The sequence below is a fragment of the Atta cephalotes genome (assembly GCF_000143395.1).
Source record: "Atta cephalotes unplaced genomic scaffold scaffold00049, whole genome shotgun sequence".
Taxonomy (NCBI): domain Eukaryota; kingdom Metazoa; phylum Arthropoda; class Insecta; order Hymenoptera; family Formicidae; genus Atta; species Atta cephalotes.
In genome coordinates this window covers 833,610-855,512 of record NW_012130113.1, presented here as the reverse complement: position 1 = coordinate 855,512, position 21,903 = coordinate 833,610, and the positions used below count along the sequence as shown (strand labels likewise).

At 31.9% G+C, this 21,903-nt stretch overlaps 1 protein-coding gene across 1 annotated transcript in view; it reads left to right on the top strand.

Moving 5' to 3' along the window:
• The window catches only part of LOC105622825, a 27,488-nt gene extending 7,705 nt beyond the window's left edge, over positions 1-19,783 (top strand). The window contains 14 exon segments of the mRNA XM_012204236.1: positions 3,441-3,578; positions 9,163-9,230; positions 9,519-9,808; positions 11,395-11,702; positions 14,099-14,715; positions 15,261-15,802; positions 16,751-16,931; positions 17,344-17,458; positions 17,460-17,475; positions 17,778-17,926; positions 18,344-18,523; positions 19,046-19,150; positions 19,231-19,431; positions 19,622-19,783. Coding sequence (XP_012059626.1) covers positions 3,441-3,578; positions 9,163-9,230; positions 9,519-9,808; positions 11,395-11,702; positions 14,099-14,715; positions 15,261-15,802; positions 16,751-16,931; positions 17,344-17,458; positions 17,460-17,475; positions 17,778-17,926; positions 18,344-18,523; positions 19,046-19,150; positions 19,231-19,431; positions 19,622-19,783 — 3,072 coding nt within the window.
• The last annotated feature ends 2,120 nt before the right edge of the window (positions 19,784-21,903 follow it).

Sequence of the window (21,903 nt, the reverse complement as noted above, 5' to 3'; positions counted from 1 at the left end):
TAGTATATACTACTATATATATATATATATATATATATATATATATATATATATATATATACATACATTTACTTGAGACTTTAAGATATGTATAAGATTGAAGGATCCGGTATACCTGTCCACATGCGAACAACAATAGCGATTATGTTCGAGATTATTACCACTGAAAGAACCATCTTTAAAAGACCTCTATCAAAGATTCAATGCCTCTTAAGTGCTAGGTGCAAGAGCTACAGTTAAGAGAATCTAATATCAGGTGCAGTTGTGTTCGGAATTCTATCAGATCCTATTATCATCCCCGGAAGGCATGAATCGATCGGTATTTTTATTCGCGAACTTACGCCTCAACGCACCGCGTTCTCGTGACGCCGTTCCTCTATTAGCACGCTTTATTTCTTCCGCAAAACATCGTACCACTCCGTTGTACCTCGAGCTTTTTTTATAATCCAGCTTTATGACGCAATAAGTACATCGCCGCGCGTACGCGTGTGTGCGTGTGCGCTTGTCGATGAGTGACGTCACTACCCTGTCGACTACCCTAAGCAAGATGCCGATGTAATTACTAAGTCTTTTTTGAAAAAGAAAAATACGCAATCATTCGGAATTATTTCTAGAAGAAAAAGGAAGAATGTAGCATGTTATAAAAAGAAATTGCCCTATGAAGAAAATTAAATTGCGCTATTATATTTTCCAAGTTTTCCGATAAATCTTTTTGTCCTGTATTTTCGCTACGCGTTTTATGTTAAATATTGTCACTTTATTGCCATTATCTTTGGTCCAAACAATCCAAAGTCATATTTACTGTTAAATGCGGAAATTACAAGCTTTTGTTTAATTTTGTTTAATTTACACAAATTCATGTTGTTTATAAAGTTTATAAAGATTTGCGGATTTTCTCCGTGTCCAGATCTATTCTTGGAATGCCAACATTTCATGAATCTTGCACTTTATCAGGGTGAGGAGCAGCTTGATACTTAATTAATATATGTTGTTATTAATTATTTATTAATTTTATTAGCAATTGGAAACTATTTTTGATATCGATTCACAAATTAAATCTTATATCTGTAGAACAGATCCATTTTCTTTTTTAACAAATGAATTGTATATTTAAACAAGCAGATTTATCTATAAATTATTATTATTCACAAGAGAATTAAATAATTTATCTTCACATACATATATTTGTATTGTTAAAACCAATCCTTGTTAAAACTTTTGTGTTGAATTTTTAATGTACGCGAGTTAATTTAACATAATGTGATTATGTTATTTGAATGTTTTAAATCACTATTCAACATTTCTTAATGTTAAAATAATTTATGAATAAATAAAAAAATATCATAAAAATAATATAAAACATAAAATTAATATAATATAAAACGTACATCATAAGCTAAATGAATAAAACATACGTAATTAATTTAATAAACTAAATTTATAAACTTTTCTTAATATAATTTAATTAAATTTATATAAATGTTAATTTTATCGAAGAAATGTGTCTTTCATAATTTGTTTTCAAATTGTTATTTTTGTAATAATTAATTTTTACAATATTTGTATTTATTTTTAATATATTTATTTTGTGTTAAATTAGTATAAAAACTTGAGAGGATCGTTTGAAATATGTGAAATATGTGAAATGTGTTAAATTTAATACAAATTTTTTATTTGCGTAGTGAAACATCAATCACGGTAAATTGTCATCTTATCTTTTACATCATAATTATAGATAAATCATGAGAAACCAGGTGAGTTGTATTTTACAATATACGTATAATTCATATACGAATGCATATATCATGTTTATTCGTTTTATTATACATTCATACATGATAAAAATACCTATCAGTGAAGAATATAAAAAAGCCATACATGATAAAAATACATTGGTATATCACCGTCAGAGAATCGCATATTTATGGATACCGGTGACGTTCGAGGCAAATGAATGTATCAACATTCGGAGCATGATATTCCTTGCGAACCTTCATGTTTTTTCACACTCCTCTCTTTGGTTTCTCACAAAAATTCGTAACCGCACGTCAAGGCTGGACGTCGCGAGAACGATCAAATACTATGCTTATCTCGTACAAGATCGTGATCGTTAATAAAAAGACTCTTGCGTTTTCCGATGCGATCAACGAACGAGAGTCTCGGGGAAGTAAATCTCGTATTTGTGCACGTACGCGAACGTAGTTATGTATCCGCAAGCGTAATTATGCTCGGGGCTTACCTATTCGCGTGCATTTATTTTCCGCGGTAGTAGCTCGTTTCATCACGCTTGCTTTCTTCCGAGCGCGATGCCCAGCGATGCTGCAGCTAGTTTAGTTCAGTGACACCTACTCCGCAGCGTTATTACGCGCACGCAACGAACGCACACGTCGCGGCCGCGCTGTGCACGCACTTTGCGTATCATCGTGCCGTGCGTGCGAACTCGCCTTCGATACGGATGCTCCGCCTGACGTAGACGCGACCGAGAAAGCCGCACGGAAAATCTCTCGGCGCGCGATGGCCGTCTGCATATCATCCATCTGTTTTTGCTCTGTTTACCTATGTAGGTGCATATAGCGCGCTTCTCAGGACACGCTCGGTTGCGCACGAGCTAAGAAAAGAAGTTTATCAGCGGATTAATTTGCTTTAACGCGTTAATTATCCTTTGAAAAGTAATTTGAACAAATTGCGAGATTAAAAATTAAAGTATAAAAATTGAAAATAAGATATATTATTAAAAGAAATAACAGAACGTAGTTCCATTTATGCGTGAGCTCAGAAAATATAATTAATAATATACGATATAATAATTTATTTTAATATATATTAGGTTGTACTTTTTTTTAATTGAAATAATTTTATAAAAATTTTGTATGTTTGAAATGTATAGCGTTAAGAATTTTAAATTGAAAACTAATAAAAATTTATATGATAAGAAGCAAAAGTGAGCGATTAATAATAATTGTATTATCTAATTACAATAATTTATGCTAAATCTTTTGGTTCTGTTAATTAGTTTATATTAATTAGCTATTTGGAAATCGAATGAATAAGCAATTTATTTGTAATATTCGAAATATATAATAGTTAGCGAATCTTTCTTGAGTAATGTACACTAGGAAAAAAATTTAGTGAAAAATTTCAGCAAAATTTTAATTGAGACAATTTTTAATAGCAATCAAATATTTTGTTTATTCAATAAAATATTTAGTTATTTCTGTATGAGATACATTTTTCCTCTAAATAACAAAAATCTTTATTTATATCAATTAAACAATTTAATTCGCATAAAATTACAGTTCCGCTCAGTATATTTAACAAATTTTTAACAGCAAATTTTTATTTATAGAACAAAATATTATTTCTAATATTTATATGCCTCCAGCAAGATTTGGAAAGATAACTATTTTGAGCAAACGTATAATTTTCTCTTCCGATTACAGATAGAACGCGAGTTGATTCTGTCGTCAGGAGACAAGAATTCTAAGATCCCTATTCTTCACGAGTACAAACAGAGGACCGCCGGAAGAGTCGCCATCGCGCCGGATGCGCCGATCAAGCAACAGGCCTGGGTTCAAGAAGTAAGTCCGATCTTACTTGATAATTCACGGTGGATAAACCGCGCTGATTTCTTCGCGTCTTTTCTTCCGGACAATAGCGGCTAGCGTAACGAGATGCTTGGGTCACTTGTTAGTGCATTCTCTTCCTTTTTGTGTTTCTCACTTATTTGCGTTCTCTTGTTATTTAAAGTATATAAGTAATATACATTCTTCGAAGTAAATATAAATAAATATAAATAATAAACTAAAAATCTAAATGAATAGTAACGTTTCATCGAAGTTAAACTTCTGACGGTAGCCAGAGTAAGGAAGTTTTTTACCTACTTTGAGGACAGGTTTTATTGTCTGACGATTATTACGATGTTACGAAATCCCTCGGTCGTCACGTGTGTGCAACATTAAACGTGCTACCTACGCGAGCGTCAGTAGGCATCAGAAACACACGTTTCTTTTTCCGGTTTTATACCTACTGATATCTTAAGACATAAGAGAAGGACGTAGAAATTTATGTTTGATTGAAAGTAAATGTATAGATGTATTTTATGTTTTTTTTTATAAATTACTTGCGTATATAATTGTTGCGTCGATATAATTGTTGTGATGATTATTATCTGTTCTATTTTTGACTTGTATGTTATATTTAATTCTTTGTTCTTTTATTAAATATATTTTATTCTATTTATTTTCTTGCTTTCTTATTTTTCTATTTTCTTTTTATTAAGGCTTAGCAAATATTTCATATATGCTTTGTAAATATGAAATATTTATAAAGAATATAAGAGTATAAGAAATATTAAATGTTAAAAATTTTCTTGAAAAATATACGGAAATATTTTATTGAAGAATCTAAAATTCTAACTAGATACAAATCTGAAAATAATTTTGTTGGACCACGAAAATAATGTAAGAAAATTATATAGGATGCTCAAACTGATGGTTAGATTGTCAAAACTTTTTGTAACATAACTTATCATGCTTGAGATTTCTATAATTATTTTGATGGTCCAATATCTGTATTTAATTAAATTTTTAGATACTTTAGAAAAATCGTTCTTTTTATATAACTTTTTTTACAAGTTACATTTTTCTATTAATATCAGCATACATAACAGCAATTTAATTTCTTCAATCAAAAGTCATATTTTTTTATTTCATATTTTCAAGTTTGGATTCGTTGCTAATTAGAAATGTCTTCGTACTACTGTGATCGTATTACCGGAGTAAATTACATCCTGCACGATCATCACTGGTAAGATTTGTGTTAACGATGTACCATGAGAAAGAGAGATGACATTGCTGTGTAGTATGACATTCCCATGTACATTAAAACAAAGTGATCTTAAGTTACAACTATAGTACACTAGGTATAAATATTTACGCTGCGAATGGGTCTCTTCTGTTTACAAGATTACACGCTGAGTAAACTACAGTTATTGGTCCTCGGGTAGTCGTTGGCCGGTCCCATTGATCCTAGAACGATGCTCGTTTATGGAATACTTCGAGCATTCAATTCTAAAACAGTGATGCTGCACTGCGTGTACCAACGTCGTAACAAAATAGAAATACTCTCTCTGTATATGCACCTATCTTATGTTCTTTAGTCAACTTTTTTCTTGAAATGATCTGATTTGCGCGAAAAAATTAATAAATTTTTCATTTAATTTCTCAGGAGTTCTTTAAATTCTTATAATGGTAACTTTTTTATTATATTTTTAAACATAACATTTAAGTTTTTTTTTTTTCATTGGACTGTGTGGAAGTTTTAAGGTTTCACACAAAAATATTACGTACCAATATCTGTTTTGATCGGAAAAAAAATGAATTTATTAAAATATTTAAAAATTTAACTAGATACACACACAGATTTGAAAATAATTTTGTTAGATCATCAAAATAATTATGTAACATTTCATATTGATGACAATATTGCAAAAAGTTTTAACATTCTAGCAGCTAGTTTAAACATCCAACATAATTTTCATAGTCCAAATAAAATTATTTTTAACTCTAGCTAGATTTTAGATACTTCAGCAAAACCGTTCTTTCCATGTGAATACAGTCTTCTCCTTCATTTATTAAAAATTTCTCGATTTTTATTTACTATTTTTTTTTCATTCACTATTGCGGTCGTTACGGAGAATAATGCTGTTGAATTTGGCGAGAAAGGACTTGTAGATTACGATACAAAATATCATGCGAGTGCACTGAAGGGATCATCTTTCCGCGATTTCGCACGCAGCCGACGAACTCGATACGCTTCGGCGTGCAGAATGGCCAACTTTCGTTGCCTTTCGAATTACTTAAATCTACTTTACATAATACACATCATCGTGCGACACGACACTTAATCAGCGTCGAACATGTTCGCAGCATGTCGTGCCGCGCGGAAGGTACACCATCCGCTCCGTAGAGACTCACGTAGCTCGTAAACTTATTTCCAGCGCTCTCAGAAACCCTGGGTGTTGCTAACTTCGAGGATTCCGCTTAAGTAAATTTTTCCCTACTTTTGTGGAAGCCACGTGCTACAGCTTTCAGCCTTGTTTTCTCTTTTTAACGTCACGTACGGCTATGCTCTACACTCTACTCCGCTTTAGAGCAATTTTGTTGTGAAAGTTCTTCTTTGTGGAAATACTATGAATTGAAAAGTTCGATCAAAAAAGAGCGCGCGTACATATATAGAAGATGCAGAATGCAACATTATTTTTCATTTTCTCTTTTTATTTATTTTTTTATTTATTTTCAAGTGAAACAACTTTTTGAAAAAGTTACATTTTTACACATATACTTCACATCATTAATTTCTTTTGAAAAATACAAACAAAGATTTGTAGATTTTCAATTGTTGTCAATTGATATAGGAGATGAATGGAGTCTATTAGCAAATTTGATTGGACACTTTAATTTATATATATATATATATATAAGTAATATACAAATTAAATATAAAATACAGAATTATAAAATACAGATTTTATTTAACAATACAATAAAATGTATTGCGGATTTCATGGTTTAATCCATTTTTTTATATTAAACACATATATTTTTATATATCAATTTGTGTGCTTTAATGTGCATCAGTACACTGAGTACATTCAATCGAATTCATTCATCTACATATATATTTATAGATATATTTATACATATCTTATAGGTACTTTTCTCAATTTTGATATAAAGTTGATATTGTTTTTTTCTTATTATATAATGAAAATATAATGAAAATATAATTGGATTCGTCCTTTATCGTCTTCAGTTTTACACCTTCTCTTATACATACATAGATATACAGGGAGTCGTGATTTTTCGAAGTATAGCGCGCCGGGTATGAAAAACTTCGCTTTTATCTTCGGTACGGCTGTAATCCCGGCACGGGATATCAGCGTGGCCATAAGTCAGAGAGCCTTTTCCGTATGCGCAATGCGTGTCCGCAGGGCCCTATGCGTCCGTTGTTATTCCAAGCGCATCTCTCTTCCCGAGAACCGTAGGATTCAGTACGTTAACTTTAAAATTGCCGAGGCAACGCATACCGGTCACCGTGGCCGTTAGAGCTGATGTCTGATGTCCTCCTTCGAAGGGAATAGTATTCGAACCTGAAAGGTCGATAACATATTATTTTATTTTACGATCGCTGTCATTATATAGCCGAATAGAATCATATCCCAACCACATCCCATCGCGTCGCGTCACTGTATTCTTAATCACCCGTGTGTTGTGACACGAGTTTACCATATTAATTTAACGACTTTACTACTTCAGGAAGATAGAAATACAGAGCATCAATATGGTAGAAAGTTTATAGTGTACAATTTATGATGACTAATTAAGATTGTTGATTTCTTGGCTATACATATAAATATAAATCTTACTGATCTCTCGTATAATTAATTCCATAGATAGTAGGTTTTAGAAAATTTAAACATATTTTAACTAAACATATTTTATCTGATTTAATATTGCACGTTCTTTTTGCTGTTTTGAAAGATTAAAATTCTTCTGCAAGACTAGAAAGAAGTTTTAATTACCTTCTTAATTACTGATAAAATATCAGAATTATTTATTTTTGTGAAATTATTGTTTTTATGGTTATTAATAAATAAAACAGTCACTCTCTTTTTTTTTATCATGTGGAAACTTTAATAATATTTCGCGTTTATCCTGCGTTTTCCAATCTTTTAATTTACTTTGGCCAACTATATGTATATATAATCTTACACCTTTATAAAATTTTTATTTTAATGTTTCGTTTAATGTTTGCTAAAAAAGCATACGGTTTTTAAAACATTCCTTTTTGCGAGGAAAGATAAATCCCGAGAATTGCATCTCAACGACATTTATTTAAATTATGAATCCTTTCTACAGTTATAACATAATGGGATAGTTTGACTTTACATAATTTCACGACAGCTGGTCCCCAACTATAATCGTTAAAACTGTGAGGGCTTATTTTGAAGTCGCCGTTTTTATTAAACGATTCTCAGCGAGAAAGCACGTTTTTTGGAACAAACTTTAGATGAATTCCGCTGGAAGTTAGATGACTTTGGGACACTACTTATGTCATAAGTGCACGCTTCATGCTATGAAATGCTTCCCGAAGAGAATCATTTCTGACGAACTGTACGCGAAATTAAGATGTCATATCTCGGACTCACGCTCCTTATTGTGCAATTTCCTGTGACATAAAGAAGGAAAAAGAGATACTGTTATATATTTTTTCCAATTTACTCACAGTAATGATCTAAGTTATCGTTTCTTAAACATTTTTTTGTAGTATAAAATGAATAGTTAATTTCTAACAATTATTTTTATTATTAACAATTATTTATAATTAAAAAATATTTCAAAAATTATTTTGATTGGCATTAAGTCTAAAAAAGACTTTAAGTTAATAATAAAATAAAAAAATAAAAAAAACATCTTAAAATTTAAAGATAATAAATTAAAAGAAAATAAAAATTTGTTAGCACATTCATCTTTAACTCAACGCAATATTTTTAATATACTCTCTTCTGAATCTAAAGCTTGCACTGGAAAAAAAATCTGATTATATTGATGATGATTGATATGATCAGAATCTTCTGCTTGTTTATTTTCTATCAGAAGTTTTTTCCAGTGTTGTAGTCGCTTTTTCTTATACTTTTATTATAAAAGTTTGTATTTTCCCTATTGCTTTTTGACGTACAAACTACGTAAACAATTTTCCTCTAACAGATTAATGTATGCTCCTGGCGAATTAATTTAATATCAACTCGCTAACAACGGAGCGGCGAACTTATTCAATTTTAATTAGACTTCATTTTCTCTCGCGTTTAGATGGTTTTTAATCGAAAGATAAGTTTCATCGATGCCTAAGTGGTGAGTATCAACTTTGCGAGATGTTCGTTTTTGATGCTGCCGATATAATTATGTACTCCTCATTTAACAGCTTAATGGGATGCATCTAACGAAACCGCCCGCACCGCGCTATTACGGAATTAATGAATTTACATAGGACGTTATACGTTCCATAATTTACGCATTTATAGAGGATATTTTATTAACGATGTGTGCCGATCATTAACAATGTGCACTCACCAGACGAATGCGTTTCTTCTTTTTTTTTCAGGGAACTCAGATGCAGGAAGTAAGGCAGGACGGCCAAGCGAGAAACTATCAGTCACAGGACGCCTACTCGTAATTACTTCATGCTTACTTCACGCTTGCATTAAATTACGGTCCTCCTGTAAAGATTCAAGAGAGAGGCCTGTGTGGCTATTGTTTGATCTCAGATATAAGTTCTTTCTTTCATTCTTGCATTTATCTCGTTTATTATACAATCTATGCTAAGTGAAATAAATTGTTTCTCCATTATTAACGGTGATATTAATGCATGAGCAGTATTATCGTGCTTGCGGCGCATATTATAATAATATCGCTTTAATCGCCCTCGAGAGATTAAACTTCCTATTGTACTGTATTCAGATCGTCTAGTGGAGCGGTACCGAGGACGACAAAGATTGACGAGGAAAAGACAAAGTCACTCTCCAGAACTTATCACACGATTAAGGACATGATCTCGAGTCGTTTCGGACCTAGTCGCAAAGACGTCGAGCCGGAACCGGAAGCCAGTTTGAACAACGTCACGGAGGAGCTGCGAAAGTCGAGCAGGAGCATCGACGATGATGATACTAGGAAGAAGGAAGGAATTTACGGAAAACCTCGCGCACAGGAGCCGTCGGTTAATGTGCAACAATATTCAAAGAATGCTTACGGTAAGTTGGATGCGATTGAGCAAGATACTAGTCGAGCAATTAGGCGCGTTAAGGCGCGATGCTCAACGAGGTGCCGTTAATTAGTTCATAAATGTTGATGAATTAATTTGAGGAAAGCCTGTTGAGCGGAACGTTAAATGGTGGAGTTGCATGTTTTATAAATATGAAACGGTGTATGCAAGCATGCATGGTCTGCGTGCATAGCAACACAGGCCTTTCCGCTTCTAGAAAAGCACTAGCCGAGTTCTATTTGCAAAAAAGTTAACATTATGAAATCCATCGCAGAAGAAACACTTCATATCGTTTATTCATTAATTTGTCTACACAAAGTGGTATTAATTAATTAATTATCACGCAGTTGGGAGTGTAAATATAATTACACACAATAAAGTGTAGAAATACATTAAATATTACTATGTAGCAATTCGTATAAAAAAGGAAAGTTGCGAGAGTTCCATTCGTAATTATCTTTAAATGACGACAGCCAAGGTAACCATTATTTGTCACAACTCCTGATTGAAAATTTATTAGATTATACATCTCCGATTTTTATTTAATAAATGAGCTCACCTTGCCACTCGTAACTTATAACTTGTCACTTATAAGTGCACGAGACTTTCCTCCTTTTTACGCGGCATATTATTCGCATTTGCTCATTGTGTAAACCTGTAAATTCACAGTATACGAAGATGAGAACCTTGCACGCGCAATATCACCGCTATTATTTCGCAATCTACCGTAAGCTTTAATACACGAGTAATACCTTTCCGTTTAATCGCTCACTTAAATCGAGATTAGCGGTCGATAAATGAATATTAAATTTCTATAAACGGATGTAAAATTAATGATTCACCATTTTAACCGTCAAATAAAATGAAGGAATAATTTTAAAGTCTTTTATGAGACGAAAGGATGAATAAGAAAAAAATTACGGTCGTCGAGTCGTTGAATATTTAAAAGATGATACACATATATGTTGAAGAAAATCGATTACAAGATTGCATATAGCTTATTCGACTATTTCTGACGATTGTTTTTATGCAAAGTTTTTTTCCTTAATATCTCAAATTTCATTACACTGTATATATCCTTATATCTTTTAGCATTTAAAAGTTTTTCTCTATAATTTTCCTATCCTTAATGTTTTGCTCTCCTCTATAATTTCTATAATCGTAATAAAAATTTGTTCGCACCATACGTGTGCTTCAATGTATGTAGTTGGCACATAAATGGAGGAGAAACTTTCCTTTTAATTAACTTCAGTAGTGCGCATTGCATATTCATACATTTTAGCATTCCTGATAGCGTTCAGAACGAGCATGTACGTATATGATGCAACGTTTCAGTTACACTTCAATATTTGCGTGTGTATTGAAACAGTTACTTCAAATCTTCACATAATACATATAATACATAGATGCATTTTTAATATGTAAATTTAACTAGAAATGTAACGGAAAGATAATATATTTAACAGAGAAAAATAAAATTATTTAAATCACATACAGTGTACAATTTGTGCTGGTATTAATTAATCTTCTTTGTGTAACGAATAGAAATAATATAAAATATTTGCTCTTGTTCAGGTCAGTATGCTCACTCATACGGCTATCAAAGCAATCAGCAAAATGTACCTCTACCAGGCCAACTGCAACCGACCGCGACTATTCAGCCGAATTTACCAGGGCAAAGCGCTCAGCTTCACGTAACCCACCATACTCCGCCAGGAGGAATTCAAACAGTTCATCAAACTCAAGTTCCTGCTTTTGGCCAAACCGCGACAGGTGCGCAGCAGGTGCAAAATGTTACGAGGGAGTATATGGTTCAGACATCGGGCAGTATGACCGGACAGCAAATACATCAAGGAATCCATCAGAATCCCACGCAAGCACAGGTACATTTCAAGATTAAGATGAGAAATGTTCATGTCGATGTTTGATTTCAATAAAACTGGTATATAAATGATGTGAAAATTTGACGTTAACAGTTTCTGTGTTTTCCTGTCTTTCAGAAGTCAAACTGATCAGTTTATGTAATATTCGAATAGAAAAATGATGAAATTATGAATTAATTGTGTATATTAAAATTAAAGAAATTATTAAAGGTAGAATTGATCACAGATTGTCTTCTGAGAGTCGCATGGAAAAAAGAGCGTGACAATTAAATAAAATTTTTTAAATTATAAATTATAAATAATATGAATTAAAAAAATAAAAAAATATTTATACAGATTCTTATTTCTTTAATAAATTAATGACACTAATAAAATTAATGTTACGCTATAAAATAAAATGTTGGTTCGTTATTTCATAAGATTAGCAGAATTTTTTAATCGTTTTCTTTTTTAAGCTCTTCTTTCAAGGATGCAATATTATTCGAGATACTTTGTCTTGAAGTATCCTTAAATAAAAATAATTTTCTTACCTTCCTCTGTTCTCTTAAGCTTTGATTTATTAAAGTACAATTAATTTCATTTAAACTTTTCTTTAAGATAAATTTAAATCGGTTTTTAATAAAAAGTATAATTTATTTCATTTAAACTTTTCTTCAAGACAAATTTAAATTGTTTTCTGATAAGGAAAGATAAACATATATGTTTGAACGAAATACTATTCGCGAATACATTTTTGTGGCATTGCTCCGTAATATCGACATTCTTACGAGGGTGTGGATATTCGTTGCGTGCAGGAAACTCATTGGCGAATGAAAAAATATGTCTCATAGCTTGTCACCTGTCTCTTCGTGACATCTCTTTCATATAAATTTGAATAAAGTAAATTAGATAGTCACATATAGTCAAGTAACAACCAATTATGTTTCGTACAAAAGCTGATTGATATACTCGGAGCATTAAACAGCATAATGTAATATTCGAATGATAACACGTATAACGTAGCTGTGACACGGCTTGCAGGAATGTTCCATCTATAGTATAATGATTGATACTCAGCAGCGTACTAACATTTTAGTTTGTTAAATAACGGTTGGTATAATGATAGTGAACGCGTGCAACACGCGCTATGGAACGCTAAATCACTGACGAAGTGCGCGTATATTACTCATAATGATGCATCTCAACAACTTTCTATGTTGTTGCGTACACGATGGGAAAGATTCGTAAAGAAGTCTGTAAAGTTTACATAACCACGTTGAAAATTGTACGGGATTACTTTTTTTTATAATGTGATCTATGCAATAATGATGATTAATGTTGATGCATAGTATTGTGGTAATTAGAGTAAGAAAAAACCACAAAAGAGAGTCTCAACATGAAAAATAACAAATGTATAAGTAAAATTCACAAAATCTTTTATGTATAAAATTATAAAATATAATTTATATAATTTATATAATTATTAAGTTATTTATATAATTATTAAAATAAAATAAAATTGTGAAATAATAATAATAATTACTAATTAATAATTAAAAATTTAATATTTTAAAATTTTAAAATTAAATTTTAATATTTTAAATAATTAAAAAAATATTATTATAGGACTCCAAAAATAAATTTAATACGAGTAAAATGTGATCCTCTCTGCGTAAATTATATATTTCTAACAGACAGATATAATTCAGTCAATTAGGTATTTATCAAACAAAATTAAAGTAAACTGAACGTTTCGATTCTGAATTTGAGACTTCTTCAGGTCTTCTAAAGTATAAATATATATTATTAGTTTGTACTTGACTTTCACAATCGAAAAAAATTAAAATCCAGAGTTTGAAAATCGAAACGTTTGCATTTATACTTTAGCTTAATTTGGTAAATATCTTTTAATTAGTTGATGTATGACATATGCGCGTGTATATGATGCGAATTGTATCTATTATATTATAAATACATAATTTATGTCCCAACATCCGCGAAAGCTCACATATATGCATTTTACTCATATTATAATAATTATTAAATTTATTATAATAATTGTTTAAACATTATCAATTTGCAACAAAAAGCATATAGACTAATTAAATCCATTTAACAATAAATTATTGTTGACATCTCGATTAAACAATTTAAGGATAGGATATCGCATTGTTACAAATAAATATTTCTGCTTGTGGAATAAAATTACGTAATGCAATAATTAAACTCTAAAAACCGGTGAATTTATTAATAATAATAAAATAATAATAATTTATCGTGCCGATACGCGCGTCTGTAACAGTTAATTAGAACTTAACTAAAGTAGATTTCCACTATGTTATTAGTTCTACAAAAAGTAGATAGGCGTTCACAATTTAACGGTAGCTTATTGTTAACGAACCGGTTGGTTGGTTTAGGGGCAAGGCACGCAAGTGCAAAAACCGCACGGTCTATCCGTGCAACAGCATCAAGTGAGCAATGCGATGTCGACGACGAGTCCAAGTTTCCAGAGTTCTCAGCAGTTGCTTCATCAGAATCAGAACCATCACCAAAGTCCACGATTCGCACAGCAGCACGCTCAGAACATGCATCAGCGTCAGCAATTAATCCAGCAGATGCACCAGCAAATGGCCGGTCAGCAGAGCTCGCAAACTGCAAGTGCGCGAAATATGCAGCAGTCATATTTTCCTAATAGCGTCTCTTATCAGCAGTATCAGCAGGCGCGACAGGCGATGTCGAGGTCGCAGATCGATCTTCCGAGCACGTCAAGACAAGCGCAAGAACTCCGAGTATCGGGCCAAGAGGTTTACTACCATTATGCTCAAGGAAGACCTCGTTATGGTGTTCCTCAGGTGTACATGAAGACAGAGAGTAATCAGGAAACGGAATTTCAGAGGCGAAACTCTGCAAAGGGTATCGAGAAAGCAGCTTCACAGCCACAACTTTGTTATGAAGACGAACGAAATACCGAAGTTTCGAAGAATCCCGGAGAGAATATGAAGAATTTAACAGTAGATCCGTTGGATAAAGAGAGGTAAGACTAAAGAAAATTATTGTACTATATACAAGATTTCTATAGATATAGCAAATTTAACTGACGTAAGATTTTTATAGATATAACAAATGTAAAAAGTATAATATGTTGAAGAGAGTCAAAGTAAGATGGAATATGCTGAGAAAAAGATAATGTATTCAAAACGCGCTTGTATCTAAGTGCGCGCTTTTATTTCTGAAATTCTATAGTATGAGTAACGTAAACTATATACTAAATGCGCGCTAACATTATTATAAGCGCTATTTCTGAATACGTCATAGCGATAGCAAAACTATGTAGGCGACAACTGTACAAGTTTTATATGTAGAATTAATGCACATAATTGAATAAAGTTTATAATTACTATAGCTATAAAATAATTTATTAAATAATATGAATTAAATAATATGAAATAAATTTAACTATATATGTTAATTATATATAAAATTGTAAAACTTGTATAGTTGTCATATTATGTTTTTCTTTGAGTGTGCAGTGTGCTAGAGTTTTTAAAAATTTAGCTCTAAGAATACTATACATTTTAGATATGAGATTACGGTGGAAGATCGGAGTCAGTGTGAACTTGGAAGAAATGGATTACAAAGAAATGAGGAGTATCGACCAGAAACTAGTTTCGGGATTCGAAAAGACGAGACACGAACATCAAAGAGAGAGCAAGAACAAGGATCGTCGGGTCAAGAGGGAGGTCAGAACTCGGTAGAGGGAAATTCTGTGCAAAAGAGAATCGAAGAGTTGCAGAAGAGAACGGAGCAGGAGAGTCATTTAAACTCCAAGACACCCAAGGATGACGCGGACGGCTTAAGAGTCGGTCTAGCTACGAAAATGATCGGCGAGGCATCGAAAAGGCTCGATAGTGGACAATATAGCGGGAAGGAGTCCGTTGTGAAATCAGATAGGAAAGACGATCTGGAGCAGGGTATCGGCCGATTGAAGATTCAGAATCAAGGTTCAGGCTCGGATTACGACAAGGCCGGCCAGAGTTCTTCGAATGTCGATTCAGGAAGGGGCTCTGCAGTCTATTCGAGCGGAAGACGTCCACCGCCCGATGATCAAACTTTAGCGCAAGGTAAGAAAGACTTTTTGATTTTATCTTGAACTTTTTGCTTGTAGTCATCTTACTACATATATACATACATACATACATACACATACTTACACATACATGCTTTTCGATTACTTTTTCCAGCGTCAGCTGTTTCCTATGAAAGAGTCAATCGATTATAAACTCAATCTTAAACTTTCATTCTTAATAGTCAAACAATAATAATAATAAAAATATATATTTTACGATTTTTTAATATGTTATTTCAATTTTATAAAAATTATTTTCTGTTATGATAAAATTTAATTTTTCTTTTTTTGTTGTGAGTTATTTCTCTCATTTATTAAGAAAAAGTTGTTAATATTTGCTTGCTACTTAGTATTTGTAAAAATATGAATTTACAAAAATAGTTATATGTTTCACAAAAGACTTTTTATTATACATCTATTATTAAATCTTTTATTAAATAGATCAAAAAATGATACAAATTATTGTATTTTTAAAAAAATCTTATAATTATATATAATTGCCTTATTTATTTATATAATATGGTAAAAATATATAATATATAATATATATAATATAATATTGTAAATTGCATTTGATTGTAATTGATTACAATGCATTATTTTAATAATAAAGACAAGTAAGCGTTATTTTAATGAATTATCTTAAAAATGATAGAAAAATGATGATACTGTAACTATGATGGTTATCTTTATACGTTCATTTTTTATTCTTATTATCATTTTTTATTTTTATATGTATGTATTATTTCGTGATTTATTAGTATATTAGTATATTTAGTTTAGTTTAGTTATTAGTTTATTAGTATATTATTAATCATAATTCATTTTTTTTTCGAAAAATTTGAAGGTATTAATTGTTCTGTTGAGTATAATTATCATTATAAATAACATTAAGATATTAATTGTTGTATGTGATTTGTATCTCTTTGTTTATCTTTCTCAGCACAAGATTCCGAATGGGTGGACATAGTGGAGTCAGAGCTGAGGAGTATTTTAGAACCTAGAGATGTTCCAGCCATGGCGCACTCCACTCTGTCCGAAAGTGTATCCTCGGTAACGCCGCCTCTGCCACCATTGTCACCCCATGACAGCCCACGTACGCCGAGAAATCGATACTCAACAAGGTAACTCAACTTCAAACAGGTCTCTCTTCTGCAACCGGTGTTACTTCCGGTCACCGCCTCGAGTCACTTCCGATTCTGTTACCTTCCTCGTATATCGAAATTCCGATATCGATGTCTGGCCGAAAAGTGGCCTCTACAATATTAAAAATAAACGCCTCTCTGTTGCAACTTTGTAAATTGTTAGTTACACGAGACTCGGATGCAAGATGTTAATTTGAAACGTCAATCTTTAATTATTCTTTCATTATTCTTAAAAAAAATAATCTCACACGATTTTTTAATAAAATATTTTTACAAAACAATTTTTAATTATATAAAGGAATTTTATTCTTATGTAATGTTTTGGTATTATTTCAAATATGAGTGTTTTTATAGTAAACTAACTAACTAGATAGATATGTCTTTGTTTTAGTTTACCGTATGGATCAAAACCAAATTATAACGATTACAGTAAGGCTATGGAAAAGAGAGGTTTTCCGAGCAGCACAAAACATCGTGGCGCTTCGACGTCTAAAAAGGAAGCTGCGAAAAAAGTTTTCTCACCGTGAGTATTTCTTTAAATATAAAATTTTTAATATAAATTTTTAAAAATCTTTTTTTAAATTTTTTAATCTTATTATATATTTTTTTAAATACGTAATGCATATAGAATTTGTTATCTTTATATAGAAAGAAATATAATTGTATAAAAATTATAATTAATCATTATAAATAACATTAAATTTTTTATGATCAAATTCATATTAATAATTCCAGAACGGTTAATACTTAATTTTTATACTTACTGTGAGTTTTAATTTTTTGAAATTTAATACTTCTGTAATATCAATACTTGCACTTTTTTAGTTTTTGGAGTAGAAGCTGCTGATTTAACATCCACCACAACAGGACTTGATTTAGATTCCATGTTAGACAGAAGCGATTCTGATCTCAGTACTACTGATGCAAGGACAATTAGGAAACAATTGGAAGGATTAGAAAATATGTACAGTGAAGTAAGTGTGATATTATTTTAATAAAATCATTTGTTATGTTACTATTATTATTTTTTTCTTCTATGAGAATAAGAATGCACAAAATTAAAAGATGCATCATTCTTTCATTCTTTTGAAATTAAAAATACAATTATTGTTACCAAATTAAAAAAAATTTATTTAAAATATTTCTTCATCATTTTATTAACATAACTCAAAGAAAGCAAGACATTAGAAGCAAGACATGATATTGTGTATTTATCTTCCATTACAAGTTAAAAAACATTAAACATTGCTTAAATATTGCTTTTTCTAGTCGCAAAGAAATGGCAGTGTATGTTAAAGTTAATGAAAACGTACGCGCGCATTGAAAAGGACTCGGGATGACACGAGCGTAATTGAATTTATTTTAATTTGCATGTGAAAAAATTGTCGCAGGTACTTAAATTACTCGGCGGGAGTGTAAAAAAGAGACGGAAAGCGAGAGGACTTACTAGTTATGGTTCAGTTTCATCGTTACCAACATCCTCCGTGTCATCAAGGCCTGTCACGAGGCATCACGACAAACGTAGATCTCATGTGATTGACGATAGAATGAAGAAAGCCAAAGATATTAAAGTGAGTGAAGTTTATTTATATACAATAAAACTTCGTTTATTCTTGTTCGAGGGGAGAGGACAGTTCCGATAACTGAATGATACGGATAATAGAGATTCTCTATCTCTCCCTTTTATCAGTATTTATTAATCCGATAATAGAAACTGACGTTTAGAAAACTGAAGTCGAACACGACGAAATGCTATTATCCGAAATACGCTAGCGTCATTCGGATAATAGGAGCTATTAATTCGGATATTTAGAACATGAATCTGTTCGTATAAACAGAATGCAGATAAACGAAGTTCTACTGTAAACATATTTGACGTTAATTTTAATTAATTAATTTAATAATTCAATAATTTTCATTAAGATTTATTCTCTCATATAATGCTCTATTCAATCCTTTCACAGAAAGATTTAAAATATGAAACGTACTGCATTTTTGTTAATGTCGCTATAAATGGCTTGTACAAAGGAAAATTATTAGTTTAAAATAGTTATTATTATGAAATCACGGTGAAACGTATTTTGATTGTTCAGAGCATCAACAAGCGATTTCAGCGACTGGAGTCGCATGTGGTGACACTGGCAAGATCAGTGGCTCACCTAAGTTCAGAGATGAGGACCCAACATCTGATGATACAGGTGAGAAAACCAGTTAACAACACTTACGGTATAAAACGAGCTAGAATTTCCAAGATTCTACTACTATCAGGTTTTCGCAGGAAATGGAGAGCATAAAGTGCGAGATCGCAGCCCTCAGAACTCAAACGAGCATGGCAATGGTGAGATCGCAGTCACAGCCCCTAATCAAGGATTCGGAACTGCCGGCACTTTCGAATCCCTCGAGAGTGAAGAAACTGACCAAGTTTTTCGGCACGGAACCCCCCCTCATCAGACTGTTCCTGCGGGAACTTGGGTATGAGGTATGTGCCTCACTCGTTTGCTATGTCATGCCGGTTTTGCAAAGAAAAGCGACTGATTCCTCGATCAATCTGAAATAGCTTTTTCTTAGATGAAGATATGATTCATCTGAATCATAAATTTTTTAACTAATGGAACTGTGCACTATTCTTTGATTGAAATTTTTGTCTTTAATGATAGTTACAATTTTAGAAATATGCAACCGCTTTCGAAAAAGAGAAAGTCGGGATGGTGGAGTTGCCTTACCTGAGCGAGGAGAGACTTCAAAAGATGGGAGTTCCCTTAGGTCCAAGGTTAAGAATTCTCCAGGAAGCAAGAATCTCGGTGTGCAAGGATCCGATTTACGTAATATAAATCTTGTGAACAATGCAAAAAACGTTTCGTAACGCGAGCAGACGGAATTGCGGAAAAAAATCCGGATAAAGAGGAAAGAACAAAGTTCAAACGGGAAATATTCGTTTTGTACCGTTGACCAATGAACGCATTAGAACGTTCCTCGAAGCGTTTCTCATAAACGAGTTCGAGAGCTCGAAACAGTCCGTTTGAGCGACAGCTTTTTTCCTCGTTTCAATCACTAGCCGTCTGAAAGCTACGCTCTTCGAAACGCTGAAATTGTTTCGCCACGTCTTTAGGTTGACAGATTTGTTCTATTGTAAATTCACTGCTGCACATTTTCTGGAGAAAAAGATCCAACAATATGTAGTCAATTAGTAAAATAATAACTTAATCAATGTAAAAGCGTTTTTATTTGAGATAGATTAAAATTTGAAGAATTAATTTTGAGTACACATTTGCGTGTTTAAATAAATAAAAAGTATAAAAAACGCTGTAAGTACGAATTGAAAAAAAATTGAAATATCTAAAGAGAATATTTTAAATAATATATTGTTTATCGTTATATTATAAATGATATTATAAATCTTTATAATACTAATAGTCTTCGTATATATATCATTTTTTCGAACGAATTTTTCGAAAGTACGCTATATATTGATCGTTTCAGCTAATTTCAAACATATTTGTTTCGGATATATTTATATAACCTAGATAATCATTCCATCGTAATCATTCCTGGAATATTTCGCATTTTCTCGTTATCGTAAATCGATAATGCGTTTCTTCGAATATTGCGAAATAATTGGCTTGCGATGGAAGTTATGCTAGGATTAAAACAGAGACTTAAAAAACATTGACTTTGAATTATGAACTTTAAATTATGTACTTAATGTTGTTTATACACTTTTCTTGTTGCAAAAGAATTAATAATGAATGAGCATCAAGGAAGAACGACTTGCTCGAATATATATAATTATAATATATAATTTTTAGATAAAAAATAAATCACTATTTACGAGGGAATCAATCAAAATGTAAATACGATACTACTGATAAATTATCGGTAGTGCTAGGAGATTTATATCATTGTATTTCTATACAAGAAGAGTAGAGATACACAGATGATCCACAAGGATCTCAACTCTCGTATCGTTCAGTAAATAATGAGATTACTAAGTACATTTAGATTATACATACGGATTGAAAGCTGATGTTACGGCCGTACCGTGTGCCGTATTCGTGGCGCCGATAAAGTCGATGATTATATATAAACACGAGAAGAGCTGCGCACATTGGGAACAATACAATCTTACACAAGTATGTTTGCCAAAGAGACGTACATCGTCGAAGTGGTATGGCCGAGATTTTTTTCATTATATTTCAATATTGCAATATCTTTTTTCGATAATAATACATAAATATCAGTTATTTTCAATTATTACATTGCATTATATTGCAAAAGTCTACCCAATTCTGTGAGAAGTAGTGATTTTCTGCCAATTTTAAAATATCGCATATAAATGTTTTTGTAGAACGTTTGTAAAACATAAAAAAATGAGACTGTGAAATTTTTTATTATCGAATATATTATTTTAAAGATTCTGTTTATCTTGAGATGGATATAGATAATTTATGCAGAACAATTAGATTTGGCATAAAATAAAATATTTTTGCTCGTTTCATATTTTTACTATCCAAAATTTTGGTCGCATGGCAGCATGCGCCGCGTTATGTCGATACCAAAGAATCGATACCTGTTCCCTTGTCGCAACGACAACAAATGATCGCGGGTCACAGAAATGAAAAGATACGCTATTATGATGCGAGTAAAAGAACTCTGTATTCTCGAAAGAATTCTGTATTCTTATTCGAGAATACATAGACTGTGTGTATGTGCGTGCGTGCGTGCGTGCGTGCGTGCGTGCGTGCGTGCGTGCGTGCGTGTGCGTGCGTGCGTGTGTGTGTGTGTGTGTGTGTGTGTGTGTGTGTGTGTGTGTGTGTGTGTGTGTGTGTGTGTGTGTGTGTGTGTGTGTAGTAGTAGTAGTAGTATAAGTAATAATANTNTCTATATATATATNTATTATTATTAATTATGTTATCGTACTATATATCTNTATATATAGTAACGTAAGAGTAAT